Source organism: Anser anser (assembly GCF_964211835.1).
Source record: "Anser anser genome assembly, chromosome: 15".
Classification (NCBI taxonomy): Eukaryota; Metazoa; Chordata; class Aves; order Anseriformes; family Anatidae; genus Anser; species Anser anser.
The window spans coordinates 4,090,026-4,116,299 of NC_139736.1; the positions used below are offsets into that span (position 1 = coordinate 4,090,026).

At 42.9% G+C, this 26,274-nt stretch overlaps 1 protein-coding gene across 2 annotated transcripts; it reads right to left on the reverse strand.

The window, feature by feature from the left end:
* Window positions 1-1,328: 1,328 nt before the first annotated feature.
* On the reverse strand, window positions 1,329-24,638 carry WIPI2 (WD repeat domain, phosphoinositide interacting 2). Of its 2 annotated transcripts, none has more exons than XM_083800709.1 (12): window positions 24,328-24,638; window positions 15,179-15,261; window positions 10,754-10,923; window positions 9,387-9,483; window positions 8,673-8,770; window positions 8,135-8,227; window positions 7,285-7,355; window positions 6,279-6,386; window positions 5,346-5,510; window positions 4,256-4,363; window positions 2,871-3,001; window positions 1,329-2,037 (listed from the first exon to the last, which is right to left on the reverse strand). In XM_083800709.1, exons 1-12 carry the CDS (start codon window positions 24,399-24,401, stop codon window positions 1,925-1,927), a joined length of 1,311 nt encoding a protein of 436 aa, XP_083656835.1. In that variant the 5' UTR covers window positions 24,402-24,638; the 3' UTR covers window positions 1,329-1,924. The 2 variants fall into 2 exon arrangements, with proteins under 2 accessions (XP_083656835.1, XP_083656836.1); XM_083800710.1 differs by having other exon boundaries at window positions 2,904-3,001; window positions 24,328-24,634.
* Window positions 24,639-26,274: the final 1,636 nt, after the last annotated feature.

Below are 26,274 nucleotides of genomic sequence, written 5' to 3' on the forward strand. Positions count from 1 at the left end.
GACTAAATGAGATTTCAGCATGGCTCAGCAGTTTGCTTTGGGCGTGCTGGATTCTGGAGAGGATGCCACAAGCTAATCCAGCCAACTATTTAGGACGGTCAAGGGTTTTCAGTGAGTAAACAAGCCTGATCCCTTCTCTCCCACATGTTTGTCTAAGAACATCTGTGCACACTAACAGCAGCCTCACCGATATGGGCAGCTCTCTTTGGCAGGGGCTATTGTCATCTTCTGCTCTTTTAGATGAAGGGGAAAGCCTACCTTACCCACACAGGGCTCGGGGGACAACAGCCACCACCCGCTATTGCTTGACAGAAGCCTTGTTAACAGTACCAAATCCTAAAAGCACCCTACCATCTAGTTTGGTAAGGAGCTCACCGACAGCTGGAATACTCAGTTCAGTCCAGGCCCCATCCTGCTCTCAAGATCTGCAATTTCCTCATCTATTTGTATTTGTATTTCTTTGTAAGTAGTCAGTAGAGCAAAGGAAGCATCCCATACTACTACACAAAAGGCAAAGCAGGCTCACTTTGGCAAAGTGAAGTAACACTCACCAAGTACTTTGCTAATCATTTACTCACTACCTGTTATCCAAGACTTAAGAGAAGGCACATTACAACCCTAAGAATAGACTGCAGCACTGCTCAGCCTTGGACAGCCCTAGCCACGGTCAAGGCAGCTAAGGTTTTATTCCAAAGCTGCCAAAGAAAACCAGTCCTTGGAGACTATCACAAGAGGTACTCCAATAGAAGGAGAAATTAAAACTGGAGCATGATTATCCAACAAAACAGAACCTAGAAGATAATTCTTTCAAAATCATTTATATTTACATCAGTATCTGGAAAAAGAGTCCTGAACCTTCACCATTGGAGCAGTATGCTCAGCCCCAGACAGAAGAGAAGCAAGAATTAAGAGTTACACCCTCCAGCTGAAAACCTTAAAGCTGTTTTAAGTAACGGGGCTGCCATACTCTGCAGTGACTTCTATCCAGCCTGACAGAATCATTGCTTTGGATAATTAAAAAAAGTATAAAAAAGGTTATTGCTACTCTGCCAAGGAAACAGAACAACTGACAGGAGAGAAAGTGCATTTGAAGTCTCTTTCTAAAAGAAAAAACCAACGAAACCAAACAACAGCTACCATCGGCTACAGACACCCGAGTGCTATAGGTGTGAAACAAGTCTCTAGCAATTCCTTCTTCATTCTAGCTTTCTTCCTACAGATTTTTTTTTTCCTCTTCCCTGTAAAGGCACTTTCTGTATTCTACATCCTCATGCAGGGAAACGTTTCCAGTTTTCCATCCCAACAAACAGAACACTCCCACAAATACACAACATTCAGAAGGAATTTTAATTAACAAAATGGTCCAGGAAAGGGGAGGGAGAACCCAAAAACAGGCCGATGCATTTGAAAGATTGCATGTCAGTCACTAGGTATGCCTGCAAGCCCATGCACAGGAAACCATTTGGACCTTTGTCAGTGCAGAACTAATCTCAGCTTCCAGAACCACTTCTCTACTCCTTCCTTATATAAGCTAAATATTATATACATATATAAAAAAAATACAAACTTGAGTTTGTTATAAAGTGGCTTCTCTCTCTCTCTCCCCCTCCTATGCTTGCTTGGCACATGAATGCATGCAAAGCTAGTAGGCTCCGAGGGCTGCACAAACAGCAGGTTTTGGCAACAAAAAAAACAACAAAAAAACACAGCTAAAATAGATAAGCAAGATTAAAAGCCACTGAATTGAAAACCATATATTTTTCCAATGGTATAGAATTAGAACTACAGCTACGACTTAAAACTGTAAGAGTCTGTCATCCTCTCTCCCAACTCATGTCAAAGTTCATAGCAGCATAACACGAGATTCCTCAAGAAACATCAAGCCAGTGTTCTCTGCTTCAGGAGTGAGTTCACAGGTCAAAGTTCAGTCTGTCCGAAGGATCATGGGGGGATGCTCACTGTCTTCATCCAATCTGAGCGAGTTGGTTTCATCTTCCAGGCAAGCTCCACCCACAGCACCCAGGTCTTCCGTATAGGCTGCAGAGAAAGGGATTAGTTCAACGATCAGCACCGCAAACTAAGGCTTGGATCCAACAGAGTCAGGGATTCCAGCTGAAGTACCAGACGTTATTTGCAACAGTTTCACTGCCACCCTATGTTTGCCTTCATCATGACCATGTTTCTCCAAGCAAAGAGCAGTTTGCGATCAAACCTCGCAGCTACCCCGCCTGTGTGCAATGCACATCGTTGCTTTAGGCAGACTGATGTTTCTGTACCCTCCACCCTTTCATCATTACAGCTGCAACTGCTGTATTGAGCCGCTGTATGTGCGGTTGAAGCGCCAACCTGAGTGCTATACAAAGATGGTAAGAGCTGTATGCGCAGGCTCTACTCACATGGAACTCCAGCATTAGATAAATACTGAGCCTTTCAATTTCACAGAACAGCAAGGCAAGCTAAAAGGTCACAGTTCCCATAAAGGAACTGTAAGAGCACTTAACAACTAAAAAAACAACCTAAAAGAACCCCCATGATTGTAATTCAGGTGCTTTGTTCTGCACCCAGACCTCCTGCATGAAATAATTGCATTACAGCATCTGAAGAACCATTCAGCAAGTACTGCAACTATTACTGAAGTAATTGACCGCAATTTGAGACAAAGCTCTACCCAGAAAGTAGTGAAGATGAGCAGTTTATCTATAGGAGGCTACTGAACATCACAAGTGCTCTTTTCCAACCACTCACCAGTGCTTCACATCACGCTCATAGCTATGAAAAGCTCAGTGTTGAAGCAGATGAGCTCATGCAGCCATCTAGAATGATGCAATATGCAGAGGTGCTCCCTGCCCCATTTCCAGCCTTCTCCTTACCATGCCTTGTGGGTGAGGAAGGCACATATGTACCTTTAGTCACAGCAGCACTGTACGTCTGTGCTACCAACGGCCGGTCGTGGGATGCAGACTCCAGGATTTCGTTGGCTGGCTCCATGCTGCCATCGAGCCTACCAAGCAGAGAAAGATTAGCTGGAGAGGTGATCTGCCTAGATATAATACAGCCTTACTTGACAGCTACGCAAGAATATCTGATTAGGCGTGCAAGAATACATATACACACACAACAGGAGGGATACGATCCCTTCAGGGATGGCAGTTATCTTTTCCAATTGCCTGTGCTCTGTCATAATGCAAGGGATATTCCAGAGGACTGTCAAGAGGCATCTCTGTGAATATACTTCATATTTAACACCGAATACACACCAGCAACACATTTGCCTCTGAGATGACATCAGGACCTAAACCCTGCTAACTGATGCTAGGAAGAAAAAGACTCAAAAGAATAGTGCATATTTTAAAGAAAAAAAATTAAAAAGTCATTCCTATCAGCAAGGTTACAGATTATTTCTTGAATTCTGCCCACAGCAGAAGCTGTTGCTTCATATACATATCCTGGAAAACACTCTAGTGAAGGTGTTAGAGAATTTCAACTATTACAAACTTGATAAAAGCTTCTCTTTACCAGACTTCACTTTGTTTACAAATGAAACTAGAGATCATGTCTTAAAATGTTCACATAAGGATATATTATTTTTAACCAGTATTGTAGACTCGACCAAAGTTGCAAACCTGAATTGTCGTCATAAATTTTTGGCTTTAAGTCTATGATTGATCGTGTAAGTAAACCAGCTGTATTACCCTATCTGTTCCCTTCAAACCCCATAAAAAATAACAAGGCCTTGTCATATTTTCCTTAAGTCTTCTACAGTACTGCTACAAAACATTATTTCACTGGCCCATAGGCAAGGAAGTTTAGTAAGGACACCTGTAGAAAGAATACAGATAAAATTTCATAGGCCAGATTCCCCTGCGTGAAGCCAGAGTTACACATTCTCATCTCTGTAATCACTTCACTTATTGATGAAGAGGATGGTGTCAGACATTTCAAGTTCTTGTCAAAGTAACTCAACTCAAACTGCCTAGTAAGAGGAAATAGGATCGTACAGCTAACAGCGATTGATTTTTCACTGCAGTCAGACAGTGTTAAGTTTCTGCTGGAAAAGCAGTGCTTAGCGTAGAAGATATTAAGAAGGAAGGCCCGGGGGGATTCTGAAGTTACTCATTCATGTCAGAGGTTTGAAAAAAATAGGTTAAAGAAATGAGCTCTAAGTTAGACTTCTGCAGCATGAAACTAAGTTTAAGAACAAAGCAGATTCTGTGAAGAAATAAAAGGCATCAGTCCTCAGCTAGTGCAGACTTACTTGTGCTGCTTCATTAGTGTGCACTCTCCTCCTTCTTGGGGGTCTAGGTTGTACATGTAGAGATACCCATCAGCAGCTCCCACCAATAACCGAGGGATCTTCTGGATTCTAAAAAGATTTATGGGAGATTAGTAAAAAGCTTGAGTTTCATATCAGCAAACTCTACTCCCCTCCTGAGATTTTATGCCATTATTTTCCACAGTTGCTTCTAGATAGGGAATATTGTTAACAGTTGCATAGACTGAGCACCTAGGAAAGAACTGCATATATGAAAGCAAGGCATAATCACAATGTGGAGCTAATAGGGTGCCATGGGAATCAAGCAACTTATACATAACCCAGGAAAGTAAATTGAGATGTTACTGTCCTTTTACCAGCTTTGTGCAACTCCAGAGACAAATATTCTAATGTGAAGTATTTACTTATTTCAGAACTGTTACAACGTTTAATTATTGCTTAAAGCGTGCTTTGAGATCAGAGGAGAGAACAAGAACGTGAAATCAATTTAGCGCAGAATCTACAGAAACACAAAAACGTTCACTACTGCTTAGGTTATTGCTTTGGTAGCTGTGCCAAATAGGCCCTGCCCTTTGGTGAAGGCAGAATAAAGTTGAGAACTAAATGTAATGAATGCTATACAGTTTTGGAGACAAGAACAACAGGAACATGCTTTCAAAGATTTCTTTAACCGTTACTCTGGACTGCCTTATTTTGCAACTAACACAAAATACAGCATTATTTCCCCTAGCACTAATAGAAGCAAATGCCTTAAGCCTATGCATCTGTTCTCAGCAGCCTTCTTTCAAAAAGAAAAGACATTTTTAAACAACACTTAGAAATAGTCTGTTGCTGTTCCAAATATGACGTCTTTCCCCTCTCCTCCTCAAAGGACTGTGAGATGTTAGCTCCACCATACAGCTTTTAAACCAGCAGAGGCTTTGAAAGCACTACAGGTGACCCACTGCTCGCTGTACTACCCACTTTGCTGGAGCTGAGGTGTGTCCCCCAGTGTCAGCCCCTATAGCTCAGCCCCATAGCTCAGCGTGGCGACCCAGTGGGTGGTGAATGCAAGCTCCGTTTCTTTACTCACGTGGCAAGTGCACAGATGTTTTTGTGCCCACAGAACGGCAGGCGGACTGTAGCAAAGGCTCTACCCTGGTTGAACATTTCTGTTACTTGTGAAGGCAGATAGCTTGTTGAGGCCATCAGCACTTTTCCAAAATAACCTGTCCAGGTTGTAGGCTCTTCCTGAGGTCTACAGTTTAGAAGAAGAAGACAGAAAATGTCCAACTTTGACTTCACATTGGAGAGAAAGGTGCACAAACATTTTGAAATGTCTTTTCATTTTCAAAGATATTACTTGTTTTTCTTCAGAGATAAGGAACACCCTTGAGAACTCAATGTACTCCATTTACGCTACAGGACACGGTGTGTCCTGTAATACCCTCAGCCCGTTGCTAAAACATGTTCTATTGTAAATTGATACTTCTGTTTTTACAACTGTATTTCGTAACGGTTATTATACAAGAGCAAGATCTATTACAAGGTGCTAAACTTCAAGATTTTATTCAACTGTTTAATCAGTAACCAACCACTGTCTCTAATGACTTACACAAAAATATAAGTAAGACTCTTCTCAAATCATAAATAGGAACATTTTACAACATGGTGCCTTTTAAAGCCCTATAGGCAGCTGGAAGATATTGTTGAGATACATCTTCCCATATGGATGTCAGAAGAGGTAAAAAACGAATGCAATTGAAAACGTTAAACTGCCCCCATATTTCTCTGCCAAGGATGCCCAATTCCCCTTTGTCAGAAATACTTCTATTCATTAGGAGAACAGCATGCACATCAGGGGCAGCTGCTGATTCATAACCAACAACGCCCTTTACATTATGAAAGTGTTCAAAGAAGTCTGTCCACACTGACTATACTCAACAGGAAGAGTTTTCTCCAATTTGTAAGCCTTTTCCTTGGGGGGGGAAAAAAAAAAAAAATCTACGGCACCTCTGAAACCTACTTTTCTTTCACAGTCTCAAGTTTGAAGATATGCACTGTCTCCGTGTTACTGGATGCAGACAGAAACATGCCGTCCATGCTGAAAGCCAATGAACAGATGCTCACACACCTAGGTGTAAAAGAAACAAAGAAAAAACATTGAAGCATTATTTTTGACATTCTAATGATGCACTAACTGCTAAAAGCAAAAGCTACTGTTAAGTGACTCATGGGAACTGATTTAAATGAGAATATTATTCCTCTATTTTGGTAGGTAGGAGTCCTTCTGCACATTCACCACTCAGGAGCTCCATAGCGTTCACACCAGTTGTGCTGCAAGAGCTAGGAGGGACTGCGGCTGCATAGTAAAATCACCTGCAATTTCTCTCAGAAGAAGAGCATGTGACTTGTAATTAAGCCAAAGCATATGGCTTAATAATTAAGCAGATTCCTCAGTCACCACTGCTTTGTAAATAAAAAAGGTAACTCCATAGTAAGCATTCTCCGATACCTTCTTAATGCACTTCAAGAGCAAGATTCCCCTTAATTACATTTAACTGACATATACCAGACACTGGGGGTCATCTAGTAAAAATCTGAACTCACTCTTACCTCTGCATAAAGTATATTAGAGCTACAGAGTTACTGCTACCACAAACTACAGTACCGTGTCAATGACTTTCAACAGCCCCGGTGCTAGCAGGATTTAGAAGAGCAAGAAAATTATACACCCTGATTCCACTTGCCATAAGAATACAGTATTGTACAAAAGGTGGCCCACTTTGAACGAGTTCCTTTACCAGTGAATTTTTAAAATGCAAGAGGAAGTACAATTCTGGCAGGACTGATTCGCAGAATAGACGAATCTAAAGTTGGAAGACGTTCAAACTGCAAGTGTTACAAGCGTACAGGCAGGGATGGAGGAAGATGACAACAGGCAAGAATTAGGATGATAGCTCAACTGCAGAGCATACTGGAGATCTACTGTAAAGAACGAGCTTCAGATAACTACCCTGGCTGAACTTTACCTCTTCACTCCTCTCCGGAATTCAAACAGTTTCTGTCCTTCTGGAATGGAAAACACTCTTATCACTGTCCCCTGGAAGGGGAAGAAAAAATAAAATCTTTCATTATCATTTCAAGTGTGTGCACTGTGCATTAGCTCTGGTGAGCAGAGTACAGACCATTCTGCTGTTAACTTACCGTGGTTGATGCACCTCACATACTAGCATTAAATATTTTTGGAGCTTGTTTGAAGGACGTGTTTGAAGAATGGAGAAACTATAAGGTGGGAACTACTAATGTACAGTACAAGCTTTGCATCAAGAACAGCTCCTCTTATTAATCTTTATCATGAAAATGATCACGTTACCCACAAGTATAGTTACCTGATGTCTTTGTGCCTTTATCAGGTGAAATCATGTTACATCTGTGTAGTTTAAGCTTATTATCCAAGGAACAGAGGCTTCACACTTTGTAATTTATACAGTTCAGACAGACCATTTGTCATCATGTACCAAAGTCAGGCAAAACAATTCTCTCTTTTGACTTTAACTGTCTTGTTTTCATTAGGAAGATAGCATCAAAGGAATGCAACTGATTTCTAGTATGCATCCCACACTAATGGGAAAAACACTTGGAGGACTGCCCTGATTACAGCCAGATTAAAATTTAAATAACCTTATTATCCAGCATTTCACAGCATGGAAGTTATGTCAAACATCATTAACAGTTTTTAAACTTAGATTTGTCGTTATAACTTTAAGACTTCTTTTTTGGCACTTGCACATGGTACCGTGCATGCTTAAAAATGAAATTTGTTTAGACTATTTTAAGTAAGTTTATCATTGCTGGCAAGTCAATAAAAGGACGTCTTACCTTTTCTGATGCAGTGGCAAGTTTAGTACCACTTGCGTCAAAAGCCAAAGCAGCCAAGGGACTATCATGAGCTGGGATCATATTAGCAGCTCTCTGCAGGAGCAAGACGATAAAATAGAACCTTAGTAAAGCACAGGTTAAAAGCTACATGTTCACAGCTTAAGCCTGCATATGTAAGAGCTGTCAGGGCAAATATAAGCCTTATTTATGGACAACTGCTTCAATCCGTTTCAGTAACTGCTAAGCAAAAGTACACAACATTATTACTGAAGCATATGTGTAGAGAGTTCAAGTAGTAGCAGGCTACTTAAAGACAACTCAAATAGAAGTGACTGTCTATCTGCTCCACCCATTTGCTCAACTCTTCTCATCAAAGCTAGTAGTCTTACTTTCCTTTGTTGACATTCTGTAATGCCTAGGTATAACGGATAATTGTCGCGGATGGTCCAAGTGCCTAGTAATTCTTCTCTGAGCAATTTAAACTATTTCCAAAAACTGCATCTTTAGAAACGGAAACAGCACGCACAAAGACCCTTACCAGATTGATGGTGTCAAAGACCTGTACTTCTCCAATAGTTGCACTCCCTGGATAGGCCAGGTAGCAGTTGTCATTATTTATTGATAAAGCACACAACCCTAGAGGGAATTTAGAACAATATAAAAAAAAACAACAATGGTTAGAATGAGGCAAATTCCAAAACTTATACAACAAAGCTTTGCATGTTCAAATATTGCAAAGATCAACTCAAATCATCCTTACAATGTACCGAGAGACATAGAACAATAGAACAAAGATGAAAAAAACTCAATAGTCAACCTGCAATGTATCTGTTCAACACAATTACTAACAAAGCCTAATAGAAAGTAAAATACTGTCAGAGCTACAGTAACCAATGAAGTAGGAGAAATTCCCAAGTTTGTCCTGACTCCTAAAGCATTAACCTGACACAGTACCAAGTGCTGGCAACATGTAGCTTGTAATTATCTGTATTGCTTCCTTCTGATCTGAGATTACAACCATAAGCACTAGACCAGAATACTGGGAGAAAGCAGTTTAAGGCAGTCTACTGTTTGTTCTTGGAAGCCTCGTTGGATCGAATGGGTAGGCTTTAAGCCAACACTCACATATTTAATTATAATTTTCATTTAGAAACAGAACTAACAGTGCTACAGTTCCATGTTGGAAATGTCACCTGCAGACAGAACACGCTTTTCAGACTAACACTAACCTCTGAGAACAGGATTGCCTTACCTGCAGGATTGGGAGGTGTCTCCCGGATTGTATGCAACACCTTCATGTCTCGTATGTTGTGTATGTATAGAGACTCTTCCAGACATACTATCAGCCTCTAGATGTGGGGAAGATGAAATGGTGGCATGAAGAGAGAGTTTATATGGAGCTATCGACCCTATAAAAAAACTGTATCCAAAATGCAGTAGGTACCTTCCAATACAGAAAAGGTTGTACCCACCTGATGGGAAGAAATAAGAGTCTGACAGAAGATGCACAAGATACATCTCTTGGCAAGGCTTCAACAGCGCAATACTACACTCGGTCACTTGAACTGACCAGTGCGCTCGACTTTTCTCAACCATGCTAGTATAAATTGATTTAAATGAAAATTATTTGTATTACTAGATCAAGTCAACAAGCCAGAAACCTTCACCTACACCTATTTCATTCTTATTCTTTACCTGCCCATATGTATTTCCCCGCCCCCAAGAGGCCAATTCACATGTGGGCCCAATTTCCTGCTTTGGCTAAACAAAAATATACAAGGCTTTTTAAAACCATTTATAGACCCTATTACTCACTCACACTCATTTGTAATTACTCACAGTCAATTGTGAGGACTTCTTTTGTTTTAAATTAAGTTCTTCGGCAACTCATTTACCCTTTGGTGACTACATCTGGACGACTGTCTCACAAGACATTGTTCATTTAGCACTACCTCACAATGCCAGAAGTCAAATCAGCCACTCTTTCCCTTATGATTTTAAACAGGAATCCCATTCTCTCACCCCTCATTTTGAGAGGGTGGGGACGGACACTAAGATGATTTCATCCTTCAGATGCCATTTTCTCTACTTTGAACGACCTAGTTAAAGACAGAAAACTCTATTTGCAGAAGAGCCTACCGATGACTTAGTACTACTTAGTATCCACCTAACTCAAAGACTTCACCAGTTCAGTGATATCATTTTCTTAAAAATTCAAATTATATCTAAAAACATTACAAAAAAGTGAACAGAATTTGAAGTTTTGTCCCGAGCAGAAGCTGTTGGCTTCAGCTACTTTTACAATTCGGATCACAGGACGATTCTGGTTGAAAGGGACCGTGGCAGGTCTCCAGACAACCTCCTGCTCAAAACAGGATCAGCCATGAGGTCAGATCAGGTTACTCACGACGTTCTTTCTAATGAAACAGATAGACACAGAACCAAAAATTCTTAATCAAATACGGTAACTCAGATGCCATAAAATTTTATGGAAGCTACAGTCAGAAAAGTAAAAATTAATTTCAAACAGCAATTCTGTCACCAAAGGAAAAAACACCAGAAAGTGCCAGAACGAGACCCACAACCCCTCCCTTTGTTTTCACTTAAATTATCACTCACCTGTCTATTGAGTTTGACAGCCAAGATGGTGTTGGAGTAACTGTAGTTGCAAATCTCTGTCCCCTTCTTAAAGTGACAAACTTTCAGCTTGCGTGGAGCCTTAAGGCTGACTATGGCCACCAGACTACTGGAGAACAGCCTCTCCACAATGCACACATCTTCTGTGTCAGCTGAGGAATTTAACAGTAAAGGAAAGGAAACAAAATGGAGGTGAGATTTCAGGGAAGGACAACGATGTGTGTGTATTAATAGGAAATATCATCTAAGAAAATACAGTTTAAGAACACAATCATTCTGACACAATAGCTCAGAGTTAAGGTGGGACACAGGACAGGTTTCTAAATCAGAAAATCTACTCGGTGAATGCCAATTCACAAAGGCCATTTTTTTTTTCCCCCCGGGAGTCACAGAAGTTTGTGCTTGAGAAGTGTCTACTCCCTGGTGTGCCAAGATGCAACTGGAAAAAAACAAACATCAAGGAGACAAAAAATCAAGTTGTCAAGTTCCAGAATCTTATAATCTTCTATTATCTCTGCAGAAATCTAGGTAAGCATAGGTGTTCCCTTTTTTTCCCCCCTAAGGCAATGCTACACACGGAAAGATTTCTGATGACAAAAAAGTTTCTGCACGTCTCCATGAAGGAAAAAAAAAAGATTACTCAAAGAAGCTGGAAATCTCATTTGTTCCGAAGTCCCACCACCAGTTACCCCAGCACTTCTGTTTTCCCCTCTTGTGAAATTTTCCTCCGAAAGCCCCCCCGACAGTCTTCACAGCTCTCTAGGCAATCAACAGACACACTTCAAACCATTATGGTGGCACTCTGAGCACTTGAGAAGTCAAAGAAAACAGAGAGCCTGCTCCCTTGCTGGATAAATGCCAGCCTGACACAAAGCTAGCCGTACGGATGCTTTTGAGACTAAAGCAGAATGTGCAAAAAGCTATTGCGTGTCATGAGAAGGCAGGAGAGCTCTCCCAGTCTCTGCAGCTCGCCCACAGCTGCTGGCTACATCTGCCCTTCCCTTACAGGGCTGAAGCAAGACAAGCAACTGGAGCCTTTGGCATTGATCCGCGGAAACAACCTAACTTCTCAGAAATCAGTGTCTGGATTAGGTCAATGCCTAACAGGTCTCAAAACAGTAAAACTGCCAGAAAATAAATACAAAAATAAATAAGTAACCTTATTTCTGAAGGCTTCAATTAGCACTGTTCTCATCACCTAAGACAGGAATTCTCTGAAAAAAAGTTCTCAGGACATTGCAATGCCACCACCGTGTGACACATCTGTTTTGAAAGTGCCCAAAGAAAGCACTTATTTCAAGAAAAAGAACTGAAAATATTTAATTCTGTACATGGGAGCAAGAGTGATTGAGCACAAGAAAGCAAGAGCCTTCTTGTGGCAAAGGAGCAGGTTTATACAACACATTTTCAGTCTTCCATGCAACATAATTGACTTTTATCCAAATCTAATAAACAATATGGTATTTTTCCAAAGAAGACAGAACTGTTCACAGAGGCTTTGAAAATTCAATTTCCTCACTTTCGCAAGAGGCATAATGCGTTTTAGAAACGACTTTGTTTTCAAGGAATTATTCTCCACTTTCCTGATGTCACACACAACACAGGAAAAAGAGTAATACAAAAATCCACTTCAATAACCACACGCATAGACTTTAAATGCAAAACTCCGTGCTCCTTGAACCACACAAGTAACATGAAAGGTTCTCAAACATTTTACAGCATAGGTTATCAGCTTTCCATCTAGGCTTGGAGTCCTTCATACTAATAGTATCCTTTTACAAGAGTCAGAGAAGACTGGCACACGAAGACCCAAAACCAGAGCCAGATTGCTCACCGCTCCTTGGGGGCTAGGTGGAATACTCGGTTTCTTTTCCCATTCAGGGGCAACCATGTTAAGAGACAGCTGCTGGGACTTGTTGCACTCCCAGGAAGGCAGGAGAACTGGTATTTCAGAGTAGGAACAATAGCAGAGATCAAATGGAAGTGCTGTCCCACACTGCACTGATGCAGATTAGCCAGCAAGAAAGGCATGCAAGAGCACTGTCAAGAATTAAGCTGCTACAGGCAAGGCAAAAAAAAAAAAAACCACCAACAACCAAAAAAAAACCCCAAATTTTCAACAAGGAAAACACCTAAGAAGTGGAGACATTCCTAGAGTCGCAGCGTAAAGAGACTTACTACACTATAATACGGTCACTTTTGAGAGAAAGGCTTTGTGATAGTCTTTTAATTAAATTCACTTTAAAAATACAGGATGCACCCCTGTTTCTTTGTCTTCCTCTAACAGGAAGAAGTGATTAAAAATCCCTTCACAACTGCCAAGTCATGTACACTTCCTAATGAGCAACCATTCAAGTGAAGTACCAGGCTGTACTGCACACCCTATGTCCAGCTGACCTAAATTAATCATATTTTTAATAGCACCAGTTAAGTTATATAGCAATGCTGTTCATCAGGTTTTCTTTTTCACCCCGTTTGTATTCTCTCCTTTACGCTACACAAGCGAGGATTACCAGCAACTCAGACCGAAAACACAGCAAGAACAAAGAGCAGAACTGCAAACTGATTTAAGCAGCAGCAGCAGCGAGGGAAGAACAAGCAAATACGTAACAAGATTACAGTTTCATAAACACAAGCAGGCAGCATCACGGACAAGAGCTGGTTAGAACCAGCTAGATTATGATCAGCTGTGCTTTTATTCCATTTTTAATCCAGGAACATGAAGCAAATTATAAACATTCATTAAGCCTTAAAGCACCCTCCGATGTAATACTTTTTTCTACAGATGGATCAACTGAGCGGGGAGTTAGGTGATTTATAGTCACGGTAAAAGTCAGTGATGGGAGCAGACAAAGAGGCTTCCCATTCTTTCAGTTGTTTTTTCAAACACAGGACAGTCAGAGCATATTTTATAGTTTACTTCAGTCACCTACCTGAGAACTTGCAGACCAGCCACGTGGGAAGAGAGGGGTCCTTAAAAATGCTCACCCAAAATGATGCTAAGTCTTTAGAACCCCTTACAAAGTGAACTGAGGGGCCATGCGTGATGGCGAGCCCTCAAAATACCTTTCCTTGCTGACAGGGGGTACCCAGAACACAGGACACCCTCCAGCCCCATGCCAAGGTTACAGCCTTAAACACGCATGGCTGGCAAGCCCAAGACTGAAAATTATTTAGCTGCATATAAAAAATGTCGATGTGCTGCAGATGTTGTATGCCCTATGAGCAACCTTTATCCCATCTGTACTTTTTCTTTCAGTGACTACCGAGAAGCAGCAGTTCAGCAAAGTTCAGTTCAGCCTCCCTCAGTATGTTTATTCAGTGTCTCACGTAACCGGAGTCATCTTCACCGAGCCTCTGGGGGTCATATCAGGCCAGATACTCCAAGTGCCTACCATACTACAGAAGTCAGGTACCTAAATTCAACAGCACAAAATGGAATTCAAGGCACCCATTAACCAGTACAACCAGACCATGACTCAAGCAGGCAGATGGAGCTGCAACCCAATTTAACCTGACCACAGGTACCTAATTTGAACTCCACAATTACTTCTCTCCATTAACTGTACACAGAAACAGGCTGTCACCAGAGATAATAGGTGATCTGAGTCACACACCATTTTCAAATTTAACATGCCACAGAGTCAGGTCACTTCGGGAACGGAGTCTGAAGACCACTCTGTTGTGTGGCATGATCCAGTAGGATCCTAGCATAAACACTGACATCACAGCTACGGGCACTGTTCGCATGGAGTTTATACCAAAGTATGGATACCCATGCATAATATTCCCAGTATTCTCACTATCACCTCAAAAAAAAAAAGAAGAAAAGATGAGGATGAACAATTGGCAAAACAGGGGTATCCCCTTCTCAAGGCTTCCCTCCATGGCATCTCGTATCCTACTTTATGGTGATCAGTTACTGGAATTTAGATAGTTCAACACTTTGGATGAGTAAAGTTGCAGCTATCATGTTCAAGAGTATTTTCCTAACAGCAAAGATTAGGATTAAAAAAATAACCAAGGCTTTGTATTTTTTGATAAAGGTATGTTAGTGGTTGCCTGCCCCAACAGCCAGTATAAAGAGCCAAAAGACACCTACCTGCACAAGCAGATTTTTTTATACCCAGATGCTACATAACCTTGCTACTGGTCATAAAAATCAGAAAAGCAAAGAGCTGTTCTCTTGGCTATTACCAAATTTCACAGGATACCAGCTAAATTTAAATATGTAACACTGACACGGTTTTACCCTGCCAGCAACCAATTGTTTTGTGTTTGTGTGTTATTTCATCATACACTTAAGGTTCCTCTCATGTGACTTCAAATAACCCGTGAAAAAATGAAACATGTCATCTCTTCCTGAAGTCAACCAAGGGAATAAAGAAGAAAAAAGAAGATACTCACTGCATTCATAGATCTGCTCTAATTTGTCCACAGAAGAAAGAGAGAAGAATTTGTAGCCTGATTTACTGCCAACCGCAAGGGATCTGAAAAAGAAACAAGTCAGTCAGGAACATAAACTACATCAGCTGTGAATTACCCTTGGACAGATTCTTACCCTATTCTACACCTCCAGCTAGGTTAGCTCAGTAAGAAGCGTGATTAAAAAACATCAGACAGATAATTTCCTGAACTCTGAAAAGGCCAAATAGCTTTAGAATTACCTCAGGTGTGGAACCCTACTTCACATATGATGACATTACAGCTCACAGCTTACAGCCTACTGCCCAGCTCATACAGGTGATTTCTCTACACAATTCCCCACAAACTGAAAGCTTCAGTGTGGAGGAAAGAGGACCTGAATAATGTAACGCAAACCAATTACATCATTGCCTCACCATGAGAGGTGACCTGCAAGACCTTTTCAAGTGAGATTGTCTGGGGATTTTTTGCACTTTATACTGTAACCTTCATCAACCACCCCAAGAGAGTTTTCATATAAAAAAAGGAATTAAATACTGCCAACTCTAATTTTCTCCGTTTTTACTTGATGATACTCTAGCATCTCCGAAGAACATTGTTACGTCTCAGTCGTACAAATACTCATGCTGAATCTTTAATCAGAGGCTCTCTCAGAAATGCTAGTCGCTGATGTTAAACAGATTTTAACAATAGAACATTAAAAAAATGACTACAAGCCCTTCTTTCCACCATTACTCAATTTTCACACTTAGCTCATAGACCAATTGCTTTTCCAGTCAAAGACAGGTCTTAAATTTTTAGCTAAAAAAACCTTTAGGCTCATCTTGCAGCTCTTTAAACACCAAAGCAGCAGTCAATGGCACTTTATTTTCTCCTCCCCATGTGAAGGATGATTTTACGACATAGAAAAAGAAAATTAGCAGTAAATACAGTTGTACAGAAGTGTGTCACTGTTTATAGTTCATATATATATATATTTTTAACTGTCAGGAAATATGGAAACAAACTGACTAATTTCTAGTAAGATGCATTTCAATATGCCAAACTGGGGCAAGTCATCCAACAAAAGGCTCAGACCCAGTCCTGCCCATCACTGTGCCAAATTGCCCTTCTGAGCCCGTCAAGATGCTTCTCTCCATTTCAGATGCACTAACAACTAGTCCTGCATTTACAACATAGATCCCCGGATTTCTTGCTCTTCCTGTATTTTCTCTCATGGCTCCTCAGTGAGCCCTTTTTAGACTTCAAGGTCCCTAGAAGATTAAAAACTGTTCCTAAAAAGATTAAAAATTGTTCCTAAAGTGTGTTATCCTCCAAAATTAAGATCCCAAGTTATAAAATCAACTTCTGCACGATGGTATAACATTCTCTGCTAGCAAAATAAAAACCAAAACAAACAAAAAACACAAACTGGAACAGTCTGGTTAAGAAATTATACTTAAGAAGATTTAAGCCCTCAAATTAAAAGATGCACCATCTAGGCAAGAGAAATAAGCTTCTCCAGATGCAATAATCACAACAGGGGAAAAAAGATATTAGGCTTAGAGACAGAGCAGCTACGATAAAACCAAATTTTGTTGCTGCTCCTCTAAGTCACCCTTGTAATACATTTAGTATTACATGTAGTAAAATACATTTATTCAGGCAAAATTGGTACGTTCTGCAGGCTGTATCTGATTAGTTGCTGAAGACTCTGCATTGTTTTTCTCAACTACTTTTGTACAACTCGATGAAAATCCAAACTGAAAACATGAAAATGCAATTCAAAAAAAAAGTTATGCATTCGCTTTTCTTAGCTCATCTATTGTTTCCCTCAGAAGAAAGTTTAATGCAGAATGACATTAAAACTGTCACTTCAGAGGTAAACAAGCACTCATCCGAGTTAAAAATAAATGGAGTCACAAGACTCCTTGCAATATAAACAATCTACAGAAGACATAGGATGGATTCCTCATGCAGAATTCCAGATTGCCCCAGAATATATTAAAACAGCTACCAAGTTGATTCCTGCACTGTATTTATAGCTTTAAATACCAAATAATGCTGCATCACTCTGTTAGTGACGGTATCACTGGAACCAAAAAGCCCATTTTCCTCATCCTACTGACTACCTACACTCCATTTAAATCATTAGACTGAGTAAAAGCCAGAAGAATGAAGAAGGCACAGAACCGATCTTCCCATCTATGACAACTGCTTTTTATCATTTCTTTCTGGATCAAGGTGATGGTGAAGTCACAAAACATCTGTTTACACAGCAAAGTTTCAGTTTGTGTCAGCATAATTAAAACTGTTTCAATATACAAGCGTAATTACAAGACCAACCATTTTCCTTCTAGACTAGCATTCTTGGTTTTGAAGGGCTTTTTTTTTTTTCCTTCCTTTCTTTAAGGCACTCTCAAATTACTTCTTATGAAACTATTGGGAAAAAAGGCTTTTTATACGTAGTAAGAGAATCCACTAGGCTAAGTTATACTTGTGTAATCATAATGATTTAAATCCCCCATCTTCCCTCACACCAATATTACACTTAAGCCCTTAAGACACTCGATAGCTATCTAAATGACCAAATCCCACAAAACAAGTATCTAGGCAAAATTACCTCACCTCCTAAAAATGTGCAGCCATATGGGAAGAAAAATGATCAATAAGCCATTCAGCTAGTGCTCAAATGGACAGTGGCCAACAAGAAGATACTGTAGCTTATCAGAATCTCCTTTTACAGTGTGGGCGTTCTGCTTTATTATCACCAATTTTCAGAAGCTGATGAGAGACTGAAATTGAAAATAAAATCAATATCCAAAAAAAAAAATATGCCTTTTTTCTTCTAACATTATGCCACACAGGTATTTTTTAGCCTATTATGTGTAGCCTCTATTACAAGCCTGATTTGTAGACTTTGAGCCATTTCGTCATCAAGGTTTTCTACTCAGTACAAAATTACCAATATAGCTGTGATTTATGAAACCGTGTTTACTTGCTTTTTTCAAAGATAATACTGTTGTCTGATCCAAGATCACATAAATCTTAAAAGCATTTTCAAGAGCAGCTGTCATAAATAATTAAAACTAACCTCATCAGGCAAACAGTGCTTTGAGATGTTTCACACATTCATTTCAAGGAGCTGACATTCGCTCTAAGTGCACTCACCTAGAGTGGGAAATCAGCTGGTTCAATCTCTCCGGCTATTTTAAAACAAGTTTTTTCAGATGGGTTAGAAAGTGGTACAGGTTTTCTTTCGCTTCTTTAATATACATACAGAAGAAAGAAAACCAGTTTTCCCCTTTCCATATCATAGAGGACTTTAATAATTAATCAGGAAGATTCTACATTAATCAGAATGATTCTACTAAGGGCAAGTCTCTCAAAGATTAAAATCAATTGCAGCTGCAGTACAAACATGACTCCAGAAGTTATTGCTATTTTAAATAACCGGTTAATTAAACCTACTTTCATTACGATACAGTCTCATTATACTAATGTTCCGACTCATTTCGAATCTAATGTAAATTTCTAGGGGAGGAGCCTTTGGTGAACAAAGGCTTAGGATGGAGGGGTGGAAAAGAATAATAAAACAATAAACAATGAAATGACATAGGGACAGAATTACTGGAGGAACTTAACTTTACTTTTGCCTCCCAAATGGCTGCTGGAATCAAAGCTGTAACGTCGTATAGACACATCTCAATAGAAAGGTCAAGAATGTCAGTATTTGGGATAGGAGGTAAATACAGAAACCCATACATTCCAAGAGATTTATCAGTAACACTGAAAACCTACAGATTTTCCCATTGCTCTTATAAAAAAAAAAACCACAAATTTGCTGCTACAGCTCAAGGAGACCTCACTATCCCATTACTTAATATGCAGCAATAGGTTGGGACCACAGAAAATTCATACTCGAAGCAAACATCACCACTTTCAGAACACTTTTGGCCACACACGCACTGCACAACAGTCTCTCTCACCCAGAACCACCAGGCAAGCCCACCTCAGCTGATACTTCCACTGCAACAACAGCAAGCAACTTGACAAGCGACTGCTCCTCTCAGCTATCTTTCCTGAACACAAGAGCTATGCGATCTTTCTCTCTCTCTTTCCTTCTCTGTTTAGCTTTAAAGCCTCCTTAGAATAAAGCTCTCTGCTGTCCCCAAGGACCACAAATGAATGACACCCAAACCTAGGAGAAACAAAAGCAGAGAAGTGAATGCTGAGCGTCCAACCCTTGGTCCTCTAACCACAAGTGGTTCAACAACAAAGATAAAAACGAAGACATTTTTAAATACAAACTTCGCATGGTACGGGACTTATAATAAAAAGTCTGCAACAAGAAGCATATTATACAACTTTAGAACTACAAATGTTTGCTTACAATATGAAATCAAATAGATTTAGTCAGGCAAAAAAAAAGGGTAGAATTTAATCAGCAGGAACAGACATATGGACTGATACCTGTCCCATGTAACTCCATACATAAATGGAAGCAGAGATTAATGACGACCTTGGAAATGAGGATTATCGATGTTTTCATTAGAAACCCAAACTCAAGGATTTGTTTTGTCCTTTTGTGAGTAGTCTGTTTTCAAAACTATAGTGACTATTTTGTTTCTGACTGCTGTCTCTTGGTTACTTTCTTTTAAAAAGGTGATTAAAGCTTCTCTGAAGTCTGTTGATTTGCATTATTTCACTTTTTTTTTTGTACAGAAAACCTGAAAACCATTTAAGTTAACATTTATGTGGTTTTTTTCCCAAATGCATTTCTCTGAGAATATATGTGTAACAACACAAAGACGGTTTTATCAATTTTAAAGATGACAGTAAACTTTGAAATCTTCAAGTTACGTTTTGGTTAAAAAGCTTGCTACTTCCCATAAAGCTGGACACAGATATATTTATGAAAACTTAAGCTCACCTCACAGCCTCATGCGAGCTTTAAAGTGCATAAAGGAGATGTGTAACATAATAGTTCTCCCAGAAGTAACATGAAGAGCACTCAAATTGAAGCGGCACTCTTACCAAATATCTATCATTAAAGATTTGCAACTGCTGAAACATACCTAGCACCAAGGTCACCGACAACCTCCTACTGCCCGGTTCTGTTAGGACTCCTGACTTCAAACCAGTCGCTTCATTTTTATCTGCGAGCTGGAGCTTCTGCCTCCCCGTCGGAGTGCCCGTCGTGCCAAGTTGTGCAATGATTGATTCACAGGGAGAAGCGTAAGGTCCAAAACGAGCACGCTAACATCGGCTGAAAGTGACCTTCTCCATGTTTTTACTTAATGAAAACATATTATATCAAAGAGAACCCACAAACCGTCCGCTTCTGCTGCTTTAGAGGTGGAGTGTTTTCAGGCAGAGTTCCAGTCCCAGCCAATAACTCAAAACCCTCAAGTAAATAAAGCTGAAGGCAACGCGGAGTAAAGAGGCAGGACAACCCTTGTAGTAACAGATACTACGCCACGAGACAATGTCACTACATAGAGCACCTATGAATGAACATCAAAAAGAACTTAAGGAGGAAAAAAGAAAGCTAAAAGCAAGATAAAGAAAACAATTCAGTCACCAGGAATTCCAACAACTGGGAAAAGTTACCGCAACTTTTATGTTGGCAATATTCTTTTAAGTACCAGCAAGCCAATTTCTGGAGTAAAACCCATCCCTAAGCTCACCTCCTTCCTACAGGAGGCAGTCATTAATTATTAAACCCCCCATAAAGCCAAAAAAAAGGTTAGGCTGACACCTATTCTTACCAGCAAGAACTACCATCTTTTTCTGATGCACAGCAACTGGCTCTGCTGTCTAGGTAAGCCAGGCGGATCTGAGCGGGCGCGGAGCTGGCACCTTGCTGAAGGTAAAAGCTTGAACGCAATAACACTGCACCCGTGTCATTTTTGTCCAGTTTTGTCTGTCAGCAAGTTTTCTAATTACTGAAACACACCTTAAAACGTGATGTGAGCCCTGCTGGCTGGCGAGATGTAAACAAAGCTTGCCTTGCACATGCTGGCTGAAACAGCGTGCGTTTGCTCACCTTGCCCGGCTGAAAAAGGACTTCTTTTACTTGGAACTCAAATTTAAAGTCAGCTTTCTGAGGCCCACCATGGGAAAGTGTAGTTAATCCCCAGTTAGTCCTTTCAGCTCTTCTCACCCAGTAAAGAGTGATCTTCTGGATACTCATAATAGCATGGTAATAAACCCAGACAGCTGACCTCGTTTCTCTATTCAAACAAGAAGTTAAGAGATATCATAGGTGGAAAAAATATAAATAAATCAAAAACTTTAGGTTAAGACACTTGGACAACCACTAAACTCCACTCAGTTTAAGAACTACAACACAGCTTGGTTATGTGGGTCGTACAGCAAATCAAACAAGTGTTTTGGTAAGAAACTGCTCCCAAGGATGTGTAAGGCTTACGGTTTTACACTTCCTTTTTTCTTGACCAGATTTCTTCTGAGACACTATCAGAAAGAAAGGATGCCTATTCCACATCATCCATCTGCCTCCTTTGAAACAAAGTGGCCTTTTAAATTATTCCTCATGATTTCAAGACAAAAATATGAACAGGAGCCTTTCTCTAGTTATATAGTCTCTATAATGGATATCTGAAACCCCTGAAGATACTAAGATGACAAGAAAGACTTCATATTCCACGACTTTCAATTACAGAGACATACAGGGCAGATTGGGATCATGTAAGATAATTGTATCACCACCAAAATTCTCATCAGATCATCTCAGGGTGTTCTACATATATTATATACACACACACACACGCAGAGTGTATTCTACCCACACAATGGACATTTGAATGCCGAATACCAAAACCAGATTGGCTATAGCACAGAAATTGAGTAATACTTTCAGATGTTTATGAAAATGAACAGGGAAAAGTAACGAAGTTACACAGCTGAGGATTAGAAAAGAAGGAAATCACGACTCCCTTGTCCTTCCCCATCTCCCTAACTCAAAACTAAAAATAAATCACACAAAGAAATGTTTCAAGGTGTACAAGTTAAGGAAGGCCTAGATAATTTATATTACATTTGCTTTCGTTTTACTTCAATCTCAGTTCTGGTCTCAAGGCAAGCCTGGAACTGTTTTGTTCAGAAGAAAGAAATATTTTCTGTCACAACTCAGTGATCTGTAAATACGTACAGCTCTCGCCAAAGGTAAGGTGCAACCAAAGCCAGGCAGTTGCTTTCAGGAAGAAGTGGTAAAGCTTTTAGAACACCAAGCTGGACAGCACAGCGAACCTCAAGAACTTCTATAATGACCTTTATAAATCACAACAGAAACAGGTGACAGATTTGCCAGCTGCGATGACTTGGTTTTATCTGGTAATAGGTAAAAAATGGATGGTATCTGAGCACAGCACGGGCATGCTTCACATGCAGGATGACAGTGAGCCGTGCATGGTACTTGATGAAAAACACGCAAGAAAGACTTGTAGAAGTCTTTGAATCACCACACTAAACTGGTAACGAGTTACTTACAAATGCACAGAAGACTCTCACCCTCCGCCCTGTCACTTACACATTAAAGTCTCCTGCCTCGGGTCTATCCAGCTCCATTTGCTCATCTCCACCCCAGAATCTCCAAAATAACCCACAAAAGCAAGGCATTTCCTTCTTTGATGTGACCCTTCTCCAATCTTCTTGCCTTCAACATTCCCACACGCTACGATCCACGATGAGGAGAGTCAAAGCTTTTACAAGGGCAAGATATTGCTTGTACGACTAACAAACAAGTTGTTTAAAAGTCACCACATGTGGATTACATCCAGTGATGCCAACCTGAGATCATTTCCTCTTACTCACTTCCTAAAATAAAACTCCTCCTTTCAGAGGTTCTTTTGGTTCCTTCCCACCAGTTTCATCTCACTGATATTTAAAACAGCCAAATCCTTCTTCAGTGCTCCACTTCCAACCACCAGCATTTCTTGAACTGAAAAACATTGCTCTTCAGTACCCCACGTACAAATTATTATGCTCTGATCCAAACGTACTGCAACTGTCAAATAACAGCAGGATGTGCAGCATCATAAATCTGACCCTTTGTAGACTGAAACCAACTACAGAAGCTAAGTGCAAGCTCAACGACCATATGAGAAAGGCCTCTTCCAAAATCAAAACCCAAAAGAAGAATGGAGTTATACAAATACATTTACACCTAAGGCATTCTGCTTCACCACAGAAAGCAGGTGAAAAGAAAAGGGCTGTACGAAAAGACAGCACCAGCGAGCTTTGGGACTATGTCTGGTACCTCCTAGGAGACTTGGGTCTCTCCTACAGGCTGGGCATCATCAGTAAGCAGAAAGCACCCTCCCTATCGCTCCTGAAGTGCCGGAGAGCAAGGCTGAGCTCCCCTGGGCAACAACCAGGGAGAGAGAGAAGGCACCGTGCAGCAAGCCCAGCTCAAGCAGCGCCTTTGCTCTCAGCTACGTGTCCCTGCGAGCGTAGCCTCACATCCTGCAGTTCCACACACAACCCTGGGGGCAAAGAGGTGGGGACATGTGAGATCCTTCCTACCCCCTCCTGCAGCGACTAAGCACACCCCAGCCCCACAGCGGGGCAGCTCGGGGAGTAGTTGCGATGGGAGCGTTTGCAGTGGGATGGGGTGGAAGCAGCAGGGGGTGGCAGTGTGTGTGAGAAACCGCCAGCTCCTCAGGGCCTCTCCTGTCCTAGAGACCCCAACATCAGGGCCTTCCCTGCCCTAAAGATCCAGCACCCTAAAGACCCCCTTCCCAGGGCCTGCCCCACCCGCTAAAGACCTGCCCCCTCAGACCTCCCTCACTCCCTAAAGAATCCCTGTCAGGACCTCCCCCTCCAGGGCCATCCCCCCTCCTCAGAGCCTCCCCCCACCCCAAGGACCCCCCACCCTAAAGACCCCCTTCCCAGGGCCTACCTCTCCTCCTAAAGACCTGCCCCCTCAGACCTCCCTCACCCCCTAAAGAATCCCTGTCAGGACCTTCCCCTCCAGAGCCTTCCCCCCTCCCTCAGGGCCTCCCCCACCCCAAGGACCCCCCTCCACCCTAAAGCCCCCCCCAGGGCCTGCTCCGCCCCCCGGGCCTCCCCTCCTCAGGACCTCCCCCACCCCCCTCAGGCTCCCCGACCCCCATCCCGCCGCCCCGTACGTGTTGTCCTGGTTGAAGTTGGCGAACAGCAGGTGCCCGCTGCCGGCCTCGCCGCTCTGACCGGCCAAGTTCATGACGGGACGGGCCTCGCCGCCCCCGGCCGGCGGGGGCGAGAGGGAGGACGGTGGGCTGTGGGCCGGACCGGGGCGGGAGGAGCCCCCCCCCTGCACCGAGGACCAGTCCGGACCTGGCTGGGCCTCTCCCCGCCTCAGCCCCGTCGGCCCCGGCCCCCGCCGCGCACCCGCGGCCTCCCCATGGCCGCCAGCGCCTTGTTTACGCTGCGGGCGGCGCAACGGCCCCGCGCATGCGCCCTCCCGCCCCGCCGGCCACCGTCCCGCCTCTGCGCATGCGCCCGGCCCCCCGGGGGGGAGGAGCTGCGCAGGCGGCGGGGTGGTGGCGCCGAACTTGGTTGGGGGGGGTTGTTGCGAAGCTAAGCAGGGCCCGGCAGGGTCGGTGGGTGGATGGGAGACACAGAGGGGAGAAGCGCAGAGGAGCCGCGTCCGCACTGAGAGGATGGGGGAAGAGGCTTTGTGAAGCTAAGCAGGGCCCGCTAGGGTCGGCAGCTGGATGGGAGACACATGAGGAGCGCAGCGTCCCCGCTGTGAGGATGGGAGGGGTGAAGGGGCTTTTGCAAAGCTAAGCAGGGTCCAGCGGGGTCGGCGGCTGGATGGGTGACTGCAAGGAGACTTGGCGTCCTTGTTGTCCCCGCTGTCCCCAGGGGGGGACAGTTGTCCCCCAGTTGTCCCCCAGTTGTCCCCCAGTTGTCGCCGTACGGGCGGTGAGAGCGGCCGGCCCTGCACGGAGCCGCCCCTCCGGTGCCTCTGCAGTTCCTCCTCGTACCACCGGAGGGCCTCCAGGCTCAGCGGATGTGACAGCAGGGGACAGCGGGCTGCGTTCGGGGCTGCTGGCATCGGAAGGGCCCTGCCCTGAGGGGCCCGGCTGGCAGGAGGGGACAGCCAGGGGCCCTGGGGTGCGGGGGGAGGCTCCTCAGGAGAGAAAACACAACCGTCAAGGACAAGGGAACTTGGAAAATCTGGAAACTTGGATCAAAATCAAAGGCTTGTTCCTGCAGGGAACTAATCCGGGAAACGAGTGCAGGGTGCTGGCGTCTGTGGTGCTCGGTCTGGCAAAACTGGGGGGGCTCCAGCACCCCCTCTCACACATGTGCCACACACGAGCCATCCCACACAAGCTGCCGGTGGTCCCCCAAGGCATAAGGGACTCCCTGGGCTCCCCGCCATCGCCCACCCTCGCCCCCAGCTGCTGCCCGTGGCCCTCAGCTCCTGCTGCCATACAAAGCCGCTGCTCCTACAGGGAGGTTTCTCCTGCTGTAAGATGACAGATTTTGTCTCCAGCTCCTTTCTTACTTGCTGGCTTCAGCAGCTGAATGCAGGGGAAAACCTTGTGGGGAGCCACGGTCGCAATGAGCACTGCCGAGGCAGCCCAGCGCCACCACCGTGATGCCCAAAATCACGGTTATTCGCACCATTAATGGCCAGGATCCTGCTGGGACCCGGCCCAGAGGTGTCTCCAGCTGTGGGACGCCTGCACAATTTGGGACCTTGCATGTTTCGGGGGAGGCTCCATGACCTGTTCCTCTGATTACACAAGAACCCCCATTCGGTGACATTACCAAAATGCCATTCAGAGCACCCCATCATTAGGAAACTGGCAGCACCATCATTAGCAATTATCAGATCTTTGCGAGGAAGTGGGGAGAGAGCCAGGGATGGGGGAGGAAGGACAAGCAGGCATGGTGGCCAGACAATGCTCAAGGAAGTCTCCAGGTGGGGAGGGGACGCATCCAGGCTGCTACGGGGCCAGTACGGGGCCAGTACGGGTCCGGTACTGGTCCCAGCACCCAGCAGCTCCCGGCCGCCCGCTCTGGAGGCAGCGCTGGTGCTGGAGCCCTTCCCCAGCAGGATTCGCGAGGCTTTCGTTGCCATA

Bases quoted from the DNA above. Each gene is read 5' to 3' on its own strand.
- WIPI2 (XM_083800709.1), bottom strand. From the start codon at position 24,401: ATGAACTTGGCCGGTCAGAGCGGCGAGGCCGGCAGCGGGCACCTGCTG. The intron at 15,262-24,327 runs GTACGGGGCGGC...TTTCTTTTTCAG, and splicing joins AACTTCAACCAGGACAACAC to ATCCCTTGCGGTTGGCAGTA. The intron at 7,356-8,134 runs GTAAGACGTCCT...TTCCCCTTCCAG, and splicing joins TTGCCACTGCATCAGAAAAG to GGGACAGTGATAAGAGTGTT.